Below are 15,673 nucleotides of genomic sequence, written 5' to 3'. Positions count from 1 at the left end.
ATAAAAGCTTGTTTTTAACTGAAAAAATTGTGATTAATCTAGTTATTTTTTTCTAGACTATTGTTATCGACTGACAGCACTAATAATAATGTGTATACATTTTTGTAAAGAAAACAGAAAAAATTTTAATTGGATGGATGGATGGATGGATGGATGGATGGATGGATGGATGGATGGATGGATGGATGGATGGATGGATGGATGGATGGATGGATGGATGGATGGATGGATGGATAGATAGATAGATAGATAGATAGATAGATAGATAGATAGATAGATAGATAGATAGATAGATAGATAGATAGATAGATAGATAGATAGATAGATAGATAGATAGATAGATAGATAGATATTCCTTTACCATTTGTATGTTTTTTTTGTCTTAAAATAGGCATATATATTATGGCTTTTAATTAAATATATTAGTACATATTTTATATATAATGCACATTATTTGTGTGTTGCAATTGCATAAAATACTTAAAATACATACAACAAGTACAAATAATACCAGGTCAGAAAAAAAATGTCCTTGTTGTTGAGTGCACCGATGTCAAAGGAAGTTGAGGAAATAGAGTTCCAGTCAAATGCTGTTATGTGGAATGAACTAGTTCCATGCTGACAGACACAGCCTCCATTCAGATCTAATCTAATCAAATGAACAATGAATAAATGATGCTGCTGTTCCTGAATATTCTGGTCCAGCAGTGTACGTTTCAGTCAATAGTAACAGTGAGTGTGTTCTATCCATAGGTGGCTGATTCCATCCCCGCCCAGGTTAGTGTTTTCACGTCCCACATTACTGAGGCCGTTTGCCTCTGATAACCTCTAACAATCCCCCTCCCCACCCCAACCAACCCCCCCACCCCCCAACTACACACCCTCTAAATCCTACTGTAGGTGTTTCCATAGAAATATGTGCTTCCCCCAGTCCCACTGCCTGCCAGTGCTGTATGTTTCTGCACAGTGAATTGCACAAGCAGCCTGTTATTTACCCTCTCAATATATTAACCTTTATCAAATCACCGTGTGATGTTTACCAGGCTTTTTGAATGTCTTACCTAATGATCTTTTAAGCATTATATAATGATCTTTTAAGCATAATATATTTTTCTTACAGTTGCGGAGCTCCTTTAAGCAGGCCTTCAGCAAGAAAAAGACCAACAAGAGCCAATCATCTCACGATGAGTTTGAAGAGATGACTGACTCATCCCTCCCTTCGTCACCCAAACTCCAACACACCAACAGACAGACCAGCACCACCCAACCACTGCTCTCATCACCGTCCGCCACAGAGTGAGTACACACACACATATACAGCTCTATGAAATACAGTAGATGCTTTAACATGCACATATTTGTTATGGTTTACTGTCATTTGTTTCTATTTCAGTAAAACTCTAAATGGGCCATTACACATTCAACACATTTATCACCAGTAACTTCCACTTGTGTTTCAGTGATTGTATTTCTTGTTTTGTTGAGATTTTTCTTTTCTTTTTTGCACTCTTTTTTTTATTTGTTTTTATAATCTTATTTATATTTCATCCTATCCCTTAATCATTTCTGTATTCTGCCCTTGTTCCTCAATTCCATGTGTCTTCAGAAAGTGTTTTTGTGATAGCAAGTCCTCCCCCATTTGGATGCCAAAGAAAAAGTCAAACGGTCATGTGGTCTACAAGCACAGATCTCGGTAACGGGCACAGTGTGGCATGCTGGGAAGGATTGAGAGTGTGCAGTGACTAATATTACAAAAGATCCCTTGCCCTATATTTCAGTTTCAAAACATTTTATGTGAGACTTGAGACTGACAACAATATATTCAAATTTGTAATGAGAGATTGTACTAAACATTTTTTTTTTTTGTAAAAACAAATAAAATAAAATAGACAAAGATTTCAATAAATGCTTATGGAAAAAAAAGGTCAAACTCATCTATTAAAATATTACTTACCGTATGTTGCTTTAACTTCAATAATTTCGCTGTGCTTAAAGGCCCTTTCGCACCAAGGATGATTGACTATAATGATAATGAATGTTTTAATATTCATCGTAATTCTATGAGAACAGAAAATTCTACACCACAACTGTAACGATAACGACATAGATGAACTATATTGTTGGAATCACTTTCATAAGTATTTTTTTACAGCTTATGAATGATAAAAACAATGACAGCTAATCAGAATCCATCCTGCTTTAAAGAGCTTGAGCATTTAAAGCAGCAGATGACCCAAATGCAGTGAGCTTGTCATAAACAGAACAATATTGTGCATTGGCCTGGACGCTACTGAAGTTATCGTTATCATTATAGTTATTGTTTTTGGTTTGAACAAACCTTAATAAAGGACAAGATTCCCACTCCCTGTTTGTGTTGATCATGAGTGTGATCTCTAATGCCACATTCCATCTCGAAAAGTTGGAATTTCCTACTACTTTTTTCTATGCAATAGAATTTCACTAAAAGTCTGACTTCTTACCATGCATAAATTCACAACTCCAGTTTCACCAAGGTGTGGAAAAGTATGTCAGGCTAACATGGCTGTCCCCAGGGAGCTTTGCATCTCACATCCAACTTTGAATGGAATGCAGTAGACCTCACAAATATAAAACACAAAGCCCAGTGTGTGAATTTGTGTGCATCAAAGTGTTTGTGGATATACATTTTTTGACCCCATCTAATTCTCCAAGAGTTTGTTGTGCATTAAACCCACCTGTGTTTTGTACAGTAGCTCTCTGTGATGTGTAACAGTGTTGTGACCCACCTCCTCCCTGTATGGTGTGTGTTTGTGCAGACTGTGTGAATGTACAGAGGCCGAGGCAGAGATTATCCTACAGCTGAAGAACGAACTGAGAGAAAAGGAGCTGAAGCTGACTGATATCAGACTGGAGGCGTTAAGCTCCGCCCACCACCTTGATCAGATACGAGAAGCCATGAATCGCATGCAGGTACACACACACACACACACACACACACACGCACACGTATACATGCTGACTCACTCTGGGCCCTGCAACATTATATAATTGTCTTGGGAATTATAATCCAATTCAGTGATCTATGTATTATATTAAAAATATTATAGTATTATATTAAAAGTTGTGATGGCAAAGCTGAATGTTTAGCAGCAATTACTCCAGTCTCCAGTCACATGATCCTTTAGTAATTATCATAAAATGCTGATTTGGTGCTCAAGGCACATTTTTTTATAACAAGTAATGTTGAAAACAGTTAACTCCTAAACTCTATTAGGACTCACACAGAATCCCACAAAGTTGATTTATTAAATGAACTGTTTGCATGCAAACGCTTATGACTAAGATCAAAATAACTGTTGATAAAAGGGCCAAATTCCCCTAATTCCAAGACTGTGTTGTTCATACTCTTGAAGTATCTGTCTGAGCTTTTCCTTAGCACTGGTTTTCTGAGCCTGGCACACAAGTCTAATCTAAAGATTAACACAATCTTTAACTTCTCACAGTCATTAAAAGCCTTAGAAACAGTTTAGAATCTTAGACAACAAAGAGCGAGTCCTAATCTTCTTAGTATGTCACAAAAGCATATTTCAGTTTTGAAGTGTGTGGGAAAGTTCCCTTTTTTTCTAGTAACATAATAGTATGTGTTGACTGCATATATATTTCCGGTTAGGGAAATGTGCTGTAGTTTTATTGTTGCTATCATTGTAGTTTTGACATGACCTGTTTTTTTTCTGTACAGAATGAGATTGAGCTGCTGAAGGCTGAGAATGACAGACTCAAGTCCAGTGGCAACACCACACCTGCTGCCACACCTGCTAAAACAGCCCGTCCACCTTCAGAAACCTCCAGCACGTCCTCCTCGTCCTCACGCCAATCTCTGGGGCTGTCGCTGAACAACCTCAACATCACAGACACCATTATGTCAGGTCAGGCTTTGCTTCAAAATATGAATGTGGAGTTATTTGGATCTAACAATGTTTATTTCTAGTATGCACCATCAAAATGTTGCTTTAGCCATTGCTACCTTATTTTGGGGGATTGTGAAAAGTATTTGGATCTTCTTCAGAGGTAAATATGTTATAGATGTAGTTAGAATGACAATATGATGAATATACATAAATTTGTTTGATTGCTGTACTCAACTCAGTCCAATATAACAACAAAACTCGGGTTCGATTTATAGCTCATTAACTGAAAAAAATAAAGCAATAATGTTCCTCTGTTTAAAGGGGTGATGAACTGAGAAATAAAATTTTCCTTGAGCTTTTGACATCTAAGAGGTCATCATATTATAAGAATATCCTGTAAGTTTCCGAACTAAAAACATCTTTGTTAGTCCAATAAAAGCTTTTATTGACACCAGGCTCAACAAACGACTCGTTTTTCAAAGTGGGGAACTATGACGTCAAAGAGGATAAAACACCACCCCCCGCAGAAGAAGATCAACACCTACTTCAACATGGCCGGTTTAGCCCCGCCCACTGATTCGCGCATTATACGCATAGCTAAATAACATAGGCCTACATCACGATGACAAATCGGATCGAGCTGCCAAGCAATAAACATTGTGTAATGCCTGCCTGTAGTAGAAGACAGTCGCTGCATAAGCAAGTGAGTTGAAACTCATTATAATATGCAAATCTGTTATCCACTCACAGCAGTGGGCGTTTACTTCCAAGTCTTCAATGCGAGACGCCCATAAAAACCAAGCGTTTTGAGCTAGGTTCAAAACTAGGGTAGAAAATAGCCTATTACTTATTCATTTTGATGTTTTTGAATGTAAAAACCAAGCAAACGTCATAAGTTGACCTCAGACAACAATATAAAAAAAATTAAACCCCTTTAAGTTTTCATTATAGTTGCGGTGTGGACTATTGTCTTAGAGTTAAAGGTCCTATTTTAGTGCATGGTCTAAAAAGTACAGGACGCAATTGCACTTATGGCTTTTATGTACTTTTATTGTTAATATTTGGCTAGTTTGTGTGCTGCTGTGGACCCGCCTAAAATACTGCGCCATTGACTTTAGACCAGATTTTTGTAGGTAAATGGCACAGTCTATTTCAGTTGCCTCAAAGCGCCAACAATGCTCCTGAACACACCTCGTTTTCACACCAGCATGCCCATGGGAGCATAAATAGGTGCAAATGCATTTGCTATTTAAACAACGTGGAGCAGGTGAAAATGATAACTGCGTTGGGCTGAAAATAGCAAAAAACACTTGTATCGTGCTTGGCACTGCATTGCGTCGGATGTATGATAGGGCCCAATGAAATTTTGAGCACAGACCGGCATTTTCTCATAAAAATACAGTATAAATATAAAACCAAAATATCCAAACCTTTATGGAATCCTGGTATTGATTATTTTTATGGCTCAATGTTTTGATGATACATGGATAAACAGTGTTAAATTGATGTTTTCTAGTGAGACTTGGTACTATTTGGGATATGAGGTCACAATTAAAACCGTTGCAAGCAAACTTGATACGTATAATCATCCCGCTGACAGTGGGTAGATATTTTTCAATCGGATGATTTCGTTTTCCACCAATGTGCTCAGCTCATGGACTGCAGTGTAGATTTGCATATGTCTGTATTATTGATGATTCTGGTGAGGCGTTAATGAAAACTCTGGCATGGGAAAGACTATTTCACAGCTGTGCGAGAGAAGAGAAAGAACGCAGCGAAGAGTGAAATGGTGTCTTTTCTGTAAGGGAGGATTTAAGGGAGGCTGTGCCTGTGGCCACGTTTTGGGGTGGGATGGCGTGGACTCACTTGCTCTCTGGCTAATTAAAAGTAGTGACTTCCTTTTCTCTCAGGACTTTGGGCTACTTAATTGATGGAGAGATGTGTGGAGGGGCACTAGAGCATGGGCGGATGTGTGGTGGAAGGGACGTTATCACTCCTCTGCAGAACCTTGTGCAGGATGAATACAAAGCGCCCATTCACCAAGGCCCATCAAAGCCGCACTCCTCCACTAACAGCCCTCCTCCTTTATTTAAATCCCTGTTAAAACCAAACAGCTCAGCCCCACAGACAACAAAACTTAAAGCGGTTGCCGTTTATCTGTAATGTCTCCGCTTGCCGAATTTGTCAGCGCTGAAAAGGTTCTTCTCCTCCAGATTCAATGACTCATTTGGCAATAAGTCTTTTTAGTTGTTCAGGCTTTGATATTTTTGTCATGCAGTGAGTTTGAAGTTCGTGTTTGTGTGCACAGATATTCTGCTGGATGACGGCTATGAGGGCAACCTACGCAAAGAGGGCAGGAGCGTCCGTATAGTGGTCATGATCAAGAGCGACTTCAACAAGACCAAGGTATAGAGTGATTTTAACTCTCCTCAGTTTTGAAATGAAACTACTAATAAACCATACCTTACGAGCATCATTTCATATCCTCTCGTCATCTAAGGCTATGCAGAAAAAGGTGTATCTGATTGGATCCATTGGCGTCAGTGGAAAGACCAAGTGGGACGTGTTGGATGGTGTAATACGACGCTTGTTTAAGGTGCCAGTTTAGCCTTTTGCAAATATATTTCAGTTCCAATATTTCAGATCTAACAGATTAATTTTCTTGCATTAAGGAGTATGTGTTCCGTGTGGACCCGTTGACCAGTCTGGGCCTGAATTCGGATAGTATAGTGTGCTATAGGATGGGGGATGTGGTCCGATCTCATGCTTCTGAGGTGCCTGAACTGTTGCCCTGTGGATATCTGGTGGGCGACAACAACGTCATCACGGTCAGCCTCAAAGGTGAGGAACCTCAAAAGATTCTTGTAGGGTCCTCAAAAGAGGTCAAATGTGCAGCAAAAGTCAAATGTCCTTCTGTTTATGTACTGTAGGTGTGAAGGAGGGTAGTATTGATGACTTGGTGTTTGATACATTGATCCCTAAACCCATCATCCAACGCTATTTGAACCTGCTGATGGAGCACCGTAGAATCATTTTGTCCGGTCCGAGTGGAACTGGCAAATCCTACCTAGCCACTAAACTGGCTCACTTCATCATCTCCAAGACTGGTCGAGAGGTAACCGACACCAACTTGGCGAGCTTCAACGTGGACCAGAAATCCAGCAAGGTATGTATTTCCATTCTGGGAAGCATTCATTTTAAATGGTTCCTATTATGCCCTTTTACAAAGTCTTGATTTTGTTTTGGGGGTGTAAAAGGTTTTCATGCTTGATTGGTCAAAAAACTAATTATTTTTCACATACTTTACATCACTGCAGCTCCTCTCTTCTTAGTGTGACTCAAATGCCTGTTCCTTCTGAAATACTAAATATGCTCTGATTGGTCAGCTGGCCCAGTATATTGTGCTTGGCGAACTGCTTAGAGTGTGTTACAGAAATGTCACACCCCTTACCACAATGGTAAAATGGTAATTGCTGTTGGTAATTCTCTCAGGAGAAGCTTTTGTGCGTATTCGGCATTGTACTCACTTAGGTTCTGGAAGCTGTCCTCCGTAAATTGTGCATAATAGATAAAATAATACATTTTAATCACTGTTTTCTAAGTTTGTCCGCCTTAGGAAGGCAAATCAACCGGAATGGAAAAAAACATCAACTCTTCGACATAACAAAAACACTCTATAAAGCAGGTCTTCGCTAGTGTCGATCATTTAGGCTTCATCCTCTTTTGCTTATTCCGTGTATGGGGATTATTTAAATGAGTGACATTGTGACTTCACAATATCCAGAAGAAGTGTAATGTTGTGAAAAATGGTTAAAATAATTGTTTTATAAAATGCTTTCCAAAGATTCTCCCCATTTGGCAGAAATCAACATATAAGTCCACACTAGACTCACACCATTCGTCAAAAATTGCCAATATGCTCAAAATAAAAAAGTAATGTTTCGAAAGAGCCACAGACTTACACATTGTGGGGAAATCAACCTGTGAATGACTTACTCATTGTTACCTTTTAAAGTAATGACAAAGTTTTCAGATGTGTAATACAAATGTGCGTTGTGTTTGCTCAAATCAGGATCTTCGACAGTACCTCTCTAGCCTGGCCGAGCAGTGCAACACAGAGGAGTGTGAGATCGAGCTCCCCACCGTAGTTATTCTGGATAACCTCCATCATATTGGCTCCCTCAGTGACATCTTTAATGGATTCCTCAACTGCAAATACCACAAATGGTGATGATTCCTATTGTTACCCCAAATATATTTATTTAGCTTTTAAGTAATAAAATACAAGAGATCATCAATATTGTAAATATACAATACCCAAATGGTTTTGTTTTTAAAGAAATTAATACTTTTGTTCATCAAGGACACATTAAATTGAACAAAAAGTGAAAATAAAGACATTTATAATGTTCCAAAAATATTTCTGTTTTGAAAAAATGTTGTTCCTTTTAACTTTTTTCCAACTTTTGTCAGCACTGATAATACGAAGAAATGTTTCTTGAGTACAAATCAGCCTTTTAAAATGATTTCTGAAGGATCAAAATATTGCTGTAAATATTGTTTCCTATATGTATTTTTATCTGTATGGAGTTGACCAATCAGCATTTCTTACTGGAACTGTTTATTTTATACCACAGTGTGACACCCATTATAGTGGATTTTCCTTGTGTATCTGAAACTGAGCAAATGAATTGCATATAATTATGTGCATCGGTCCCTTCCACAGCCCGTATGTCATAGGAACTATGAACCAGGGTGTGTCCTCATCTCCAAACTTGGAGTTGCATCACAACTTCAGGTAATGTGTTCAATGGGTTTGAACAAAACACACAGCATGATGATTATTATTCTAGCTTCACTCCACATGGGGGCCATAAGTGATCATATTTTACACTTGTCACTTGCACACATACACATACAGTACAAAAACATAAACACACACTGATCTTTTCAGTCATGTTCTCAGTTTAATATCAGACCATCAACTCCTCAGGTGGGTGCTGTGTGCCAACCACACTGAGCCGGTGAAGGGCTTCCTGGGCCGATTCCTGAAGAGAAAGTTGATTGAAACTGAGATAGATAAGAACATGCGCAGCAACGACCTCATCAAAATCATCGACTGGATCCCCAAAACCTGGCAACACCTCAATTCCTTCTTAGAGGCTCACAGCTCCTCAGACGTCACTATCGGTAATAAACACAACACACAAGCCAATTAACATATTTGATTTGGTTATTTTGCCCAGAGATGTTAAATCATGTTGCTTCCAGGTCCTCGGCTGTTCCTGTCCTGTCCAATGGATGCGGACGGCTCACGTGTGTGGTTTACTGACCTGTGGAACTATTCTTTAGTGCCATATCTTCTGGAAGCAGTACGGGAAGGACTGCAGGTACACATTTAACCACACACACTCATGTATTATAGGTATTTCTTACAATTTATACCTAAAACCTTTTTTTTATGACTCCAGCTGTATGGTAAGAGGGCGGCATGGGAGGACCCTTCCAAATGGGTGATTGACACCTACCCATGGAGCTCCGCCTCCCTGCAGCATGAAGGCCAGTCTCTGCTGCAGCTGCGGCCCGAGGACGTGGGCTATGATGGCTACACTTCCTCTAAAGACGGAGCCGCCTCCAAACAAGTATCTCAGAGTGACACAGAGGGAGACCCACTGGTAAAGATAGCTTCATAAAACACGGTTCATTTAGATATGCACTCCTGTTCAAAAGTTTGGGGTCGGATCAAACATACAGTGATATTACTATTCTGATTCAAAGCTACATTTTCAGCAGCCAATACTCATACATGATCTTTCACAATTTATTATTTATTTATTTTATTTATTTTTTTGGTGGAAACTATGATACTTTTCCCCCACGAATTATTTGATAATAGAAAGTTCATAAAAACAGCTTTTACTTGAAGTGTAAATCTTTTGACAGGTTATAAATGTCTTTACTGTCACTTTTGACCAATTTAATGCATCCTTCCTGAATAAAAATATATCATTTGTATAAAACACTCCGAACTTTTGAATAGTTTTGTATACTGTAAGTTAATAAGAACTACAGTATAGTCTATCAGTAAAGAACTATCACTAGTCATGCAAAATAACTAGCTCTTTTTCTAGACTAGGAACTGCCCAAGAGCAGCAAGGTGAAACATGGGCAATATTTGACTGGGGGGAAATGAATGCAGATTTTTCAGGTCACCATTTATATGTGTATTTGTAGGGATAGCTGACATGTATCCATATGTATACACATTCAAAAAGGAGAACTGAAAAATTCTGCATAGAAATGATAAAGTTTACAGTGCTATTCAGATCAAAAGCTCACATATTTCTAAAATGTCCATGAATAATAAAGACTTGGTAAACATAGACAAGTTGCTCAGATAACCTGTCTCTTAGTGATAAGTAAGTGTGTGTGTGTGTGTGTAACCTATGTTGTGGGGACAAAGATGGCAATATCCAAAATCCTTGTCCTTGTGGGGAATTTTTTTTGGTCCCCATGAGAAAACAAGCTTAGAATGTTTGAAAATGTAAAAATGCAGAAAGTTTTGTGTGATGTATAGGTTTAGGGGTAGGGGTAGTGTAAGGGGACAGAATATACAGTTTGTATACAGTATAAAACCCATTACGTCTATGAAGAGTCCCCACAGTCTGATAGTAAACCAGACGTGTGTGACAAAAAGAGAGAGAATTAAAACAAAACAGCCCTCTCCTGCCCTCCTGTGGACATAACTGTAATGTAAGAGTCTGAATGAGTGATACGTAATAAATGTCCTCAAGGTGGCAGCACTTAGTACATGCAATGTGACCAACAGTATTCATGAATCTGTACCGGTATATTCATGTATATAACTTGTTGCAGTCAGTTCAGCTCAGAATGACTTTTGAAACACTTATACACAGACATTTGTTCTGTTCGTATTTCACAAATAAGGCCCAATCACAAAAAGTGATTAGTGGCAATTTCATTGTCACACTATTATAATAATGACTGTGGCTCGCTGAGGTCAGAAGCCAAAGGCTTTAAATGCACAATTATTGCACTGTCTCATCTTGCTGTCTCTTCTCCTCTCATTTCTTTTTTTTTTTTTTTTTTTTTCTGAGAACAGACATTCAGAGATTATAAGGTGACAGAACTGCTGTTGTTTGTTTAAATATCAGTGATTAGTTTGATCTGGTTCAGTCTGATAACGCTTGTGTTTATAGATTTAAGGATTTTACTGTCGTAGTGTTTCTCTCTATTGTGTCTTTGTGTGAATGATGAGGTACAAACGTTTCATTCTATCTGTGTTTAACTAGTGTTACAGTGTTCATTGATGTCGTGGCTGTGTTTCACTAGTGTGGTTGTGTGAGTTCATTATAACTGTAGTAGTGTGTTTGTTTGTTTGTTTGTTTGTTCAGCACAGACCAGTGTTGGGTAATGTTACATTTCAAAGTAACATGGTAAATTATTGCATGTGCAATAATCAAAAAGACTTATTTAAAAAAAAAAAAATTGCGAGGATATCCAGTCGTTTCAATAGAAATCGACGCAAGCGAGATTCCATTGCATGAGTGCAAACATTGCCCCTCACAGATTTCGCAACCCGTTCAAGTTGATCAGGCAAATTCGCCATGTTGACTAACAGAACGCTGGTTGGTTTGAGCGGAGATTCATACATTACTGGAGCTTTTTTATCCGTGAAATTTTGCTAATGTGGCACACTTTAACGCTACTTTAACTCAGCTACTTTGTTTTCAGTCACACTGTTTCTTTCAGAACAGTAAAACTATTCTTGGCTATTTTTTTAATAGTTTGTTACATTAAGTACATTGTTTACAGCGATCTTGTGATCTAGAACAGGGATACATTTAAATTGTATTTGTCAGTAAATAAATACTGTAGTATACTTGGATAATGGTGAAAAATAAACAAATTGCTACTCTTGAAAAGTAACTTAATTACCAACACATTCTCATCCCAAGGCGTCATATACGATACTTTTGCCAAAGCGTAGACATCCAACGCACATGGCACCCTTTAGCGTCAAATGAGACGCTTCGGTTATAGTAGGGTTAGACCTCTAGGAGGCGCCTTCTGCCCCATATATATCTGCGTCTCATTTGACGCTAAAGGGTGCCATAAAGGATGTCTACGCTTTGGCAAAATCGTCGTATATGACGTCTTGGGATGAAAACGGGCTTACTTGTAACATGTAACCCTGACACTGACTGTTACAAACATATGCAAACATATGTGTTTGTCCTTTTCTGTCCATTAGATGAATATGCTGATGAGGCTACAGGAAGCTGCGAACTACTCCAGTGCCCAGAGCTGTGACAGCGACAGCGCTAGTCACCACGACGACCTGCTGGACTCCTCATTGGAGTCTGCCCTCTAAGCCCCGCCCCATTCGAAGAGGAAGTCTTCTGATTGGTTTTAAAGAGCAAAGGGCCCACATGACTTGTGCTCGTGAGACGTCCGACGCCTCCGGTGGAGTGTCCAGTATACAGCGAATGAAAAGGTGCTGGTGGCACACACGACACTGGGGGAAAGTGTGTGTGCTTACTTAATTATTAAAAAACAACAACTGGAATTTGTCATTTGTCGGAGGTTCGTTAGTTAAACATGTTTACAGAGGCAAGTGTTTAGTTGAAATTCACTGAGGTTTAAAAACCTAAAGGGCAACATTCTGAATTCTGACCTCAGTCAACAAACTGGTGCTGCCGCGGTGCCAGAACCAACGTGTGGTTTACACTCATCTCGCCGGCACCGTTCATCAAACGCCTCTAGCCAACAAGCACAAAACGTGCAACGTGTCATTACCGCTACTGTGAAATCATTCGCAAAAGTCCACCACTCGTTTCACTGCCAAGCGTATAGTGACCTGCAGCACTCCTGCACCACAGACCTCTTTCGTTCGAGTCCACGGGCGCGTGCGTCGTAGTTTTCTCCTCACCGCAGGTGCGAGGCGACTGCTTGTAGGAGAGTGTGCCAGCTTTGTGAAAATGAGCAGAAAATGGTGCTTTCTCGCTGCCTTAAATGTGCTGAGCTCTGAAGACATTTAAATGTGGTGCCGCTGTCCTTTTTCACAGAAACGATGGCTTAGGACAGAACCGAACAAATGCCACGTCCACATATTTTATTTTTGTTACAATTAGTGTTTTAGTGCGAAACATGCCATTATAAAACGGTCCAAATGTATAAAAGTAAAAAAGATCTTTATGTAATCCCAGCTGAGCTGGGATCACTTGAATCGAGAGCACAAATCCGACGCGTCGCTTCGCTAGCATGCCGTGTTTTTTTCTTTGCTATATGTGTGTACATGCACGTGGAAACGTTTTTTTTTTTTTTTTTCGCTCCCGTGCGCCAGTGTTCGTGTAGTCGAGGTTCATTCATCCTTTATTTTGGTTTGCTATGTGGGTTTTGCACAGTTGAAAAGGTGATTGTAAATACATCCAAGTCTTGCACAGCCTCTTAAAGATGCACTCTGCCCGCTCGGTATTGCGTTTCTGCTCTTCTTGTCTAGCATTACGCTCTTGTGATTTACTGAGAAAAAAAAAAAAAAAAAAGCAAACCAGCAACCTGTCCAAACCTTATATGTCTTGTAATAGCTGGTTATTATACAGAACTCTAAACTGTACAGTGAGAGGTGAAGTGTTTTTCAATTTCAGAAAACTTTAGTGTCAGTTTACTGGTCAAGGGCGCAAAATCATCCAGAGCGATTCCCTGTTTTCTCTTTGCAATGCATCTAACTTGCATCACACTAGCTTGCATTACAGTCTTGCAGCTTTCAGATACACTGGTCCCTTTGGACGTAAGCCACGCTTAAAGACCCCATGAATGTTTTCTGACAACCAAAAGTTATTGCAGAACCTGATATTTTCATTCTAAAGAGCAATTGATTGGACAGAAATGTTTATACGCCCTTAAATGCAGGATAAGCCATTAATATTTATAGTCCATTATGATTGCAATATGTTTAAAAGAGAAATACTGTAAATTCTAAATGTGTATATCGGCATAAAGTTTTTTTTTTGTTTCTTTAAGGAGTACAAGAGCATATAAATGACCTCAAAACTAGCAGACAGACAATAGACAAAATGCTTAATTTTGCTTAATTCAATGCGTGAATGTCATTGCACTAGATAACAAAATCACACAACGTGCATATATTTAGGAAATAACGGTTATTTTAAGGCGTCCTTGTTACAGTGTAATAATACTATTAAGAATTGACAACATGTACTTACTATAGGGTTAGGGTTTGGTTTTGTTGCTTGTAATTATGCATAATGTACTGTTATTACTATAGTAGGTACATGTTACATGGACACTATAACATAAAGTGTTGCCCAGGATACGTTTCAGTTGTCCAACTACACCTCAGAAAAGTGAAGTTATTTGAAGATCTGGCATAATTTATTATGAAGATGCAAGTCTAATGCAATGGCATTCATACATACAAGTAAATCACTTATGACTTCCCAGAAATGTTACTGTGAAAGACTTTTGACTTTCCAGAGTTTGCACATGTTTACAGTAACTAAATCTGTTAGCTTGATGTACATGGTCAGGAGGTACAAGGTGTTTCATACAAGGTGCTATAGGTGAACCATTGAAAAGCTTTACGTCTTATTTGGTCAGGCCTTTACCACATCCAGCTTCACCTTCTGACTCAAACTGAGTAACTCATTCTCACTGCCAGGCTTTAACCTTTGATTCTTTCCAATCTACCTTTTAGTTGATTCAGGAAACGGCTTCTTTTTGATTCCTCGCGGCACTACAGTGGTGCTACAGTATGTATGTAACCTCCAAACTCTGTGACTCTGTGCCTGATGCTTTGCTTGTCAACCATAATTGTTCAGTGTAAAAGTACTCAACGGAAACATTTATAAGAAGTGCAGTAAAGGTTTCAAACTGCCTAATGCTCCCTAACCTCAAACACAAATAGTGATTGTCCATGGTACATCGGAAATATTCTTTTCGTTTTCTTCGTGTTATGGCAAACACATCTCTCGGTGAGCGCATAACATTGAACTACTTTTGAAAATGTTTCTTTTCAGGTGGAACATTTGTTGGTAGATGTTTTATATTTTGTACATTTGTAAGTAACATATCATGTAAATAGAGAGAGACCACAAATTTAATTCATCTGGGGGATTTTGTAGTCTTTGTAAAGCCCTAATAAATGGTATTTGGTGTCACCTGAACATCGAGTGTCCATTCATTATTTATATATTTATCAATTCAATTATTTTATAATTATGTTTTGTCATATATTTTGTCTGTTGCAAAGTACATTTTGAAATTCAGTTCAGTTTGATCAATAAATGCTCATGATCATGAACCTCGTTGTCCCCTCTTGTGGTTCTGGAAGCGAAAGCACCGGGCCTGTGTTGTGGACACACTCCTATTTTTCAATACAACTTTATACTTAGTCTCGGGGTGTCAGATTTGTAATAAAAAACAAATCAGATTTGTAATTTTATTTTTGCATAAAAAACAAATACACTATTAGTAAGGTATACAATGGTTTTAATTTAAAATGCCTGTTATAAAATTCCTTAAAGATTTCATCGTATAAACACACACACATCTACTACAAGCTGAAGGGTGATGTTTACAACATTCTGAAGTGTGCATAGACATATCCCACGAGGCCTCGGGACTTGGGAGAGGATTTGTGAATAGCAGTGACATGACGCAACATGGCGTACGTCCAGATTGCATTTATACTATATAGAACTTACTTTTTTAGAGATCATGGAGTAGCCCAATTATTATTCAAG

At 38.7% G+C, this 15,673-nt stretch overlaps 1 protein-coding gene across 20 annotated transcripts in view; it reads left to right on the top strand.

The window, feature by feature from the left end:
- Positions 1-15,094, top strand: part of nav3 (neuron navigator 3) — a 288,447-nt gene extending 273,353 nt beyond the window's left edge. For 8 of the 20 annotated variants that reach the window (XM_089127018.1, XM_089127019.1, XM_089127015.1 and 5 more), the window contains 15 exons: positions 754-777; positions 1,121-1,296; positions 2,796-2,949; positions 3,719-3,905; positions 6,196-6,293; positions 6,388-6,483; positions 6,560-6,728; positions 6,818-7,053; positions 7,960-8,114; positions 8,614-8,685; positions 8,881-9,077; positions 9,159-9,277; positions 9,359-9,562; positions 11,011-11,028; positions 12,163-15,094. In XM_089127018.1, coding sequence (XP_088983144.1) covers positions 754-777; positions 1,121-1,296; positions 2,796-2,949; positions 3,719-3,905; positions 6,196-6,293; positions 6,388-6,483; positions 6,560-6,728; positions 6,818-7,053; positions 7,960-8,114; positions 8,614-8,685; positions 8,881-9,077; positions 9,159-9,277; positions 9,359-9,562; positions 11,011-11,028; positions 12,163-12,282 — 2,025 coding nt within the window. In that variant the 3' untranslated portion in view covers positions 12,283-15,094. The remainder of the gene's footprint in view (positions 1-753; positions 778-1,120; positions 1,297-2,795; positions 2,950-3,718; positions 3,906-6,195; positions 6,294-6,387; positions 6,484-6,559; positions 6,729-6,817; positions 7,054-7,959; positions 8,115-8,613; positions 8,686-8,880; positions 9,078-9,158; positions 9,278-9,358; positions 9,563-11,010; positions 11,029-12,162) is intronic. The other 12 variants (XM_089127023.1, XM_089127022.1, XM_089127017.1 and 9 more) reach the window with 3 other exon arrangements.
- The last annotated feature ends 579 nt before the right edge of the window (positions 15,095-15,673 follow it).

Source organism: Pimephales promelas, chromosome 24 (assembly GCF_988280905.1).
Source record: "Pimephales promelas chromosome 24, fPimPro1.hap1.1, whole genome shotgun sequence".
In the NCBI taxonomy this organism is placed as follows: Eukaryota; Metazoa; Chordata; class Actinopteri; order Cypriniformes; family Leuciscidae; genus Pimephales; species Pimephales promelas.
This window is presented reverse-complemented; position numbering and strand designations above follow the sequence as displayed.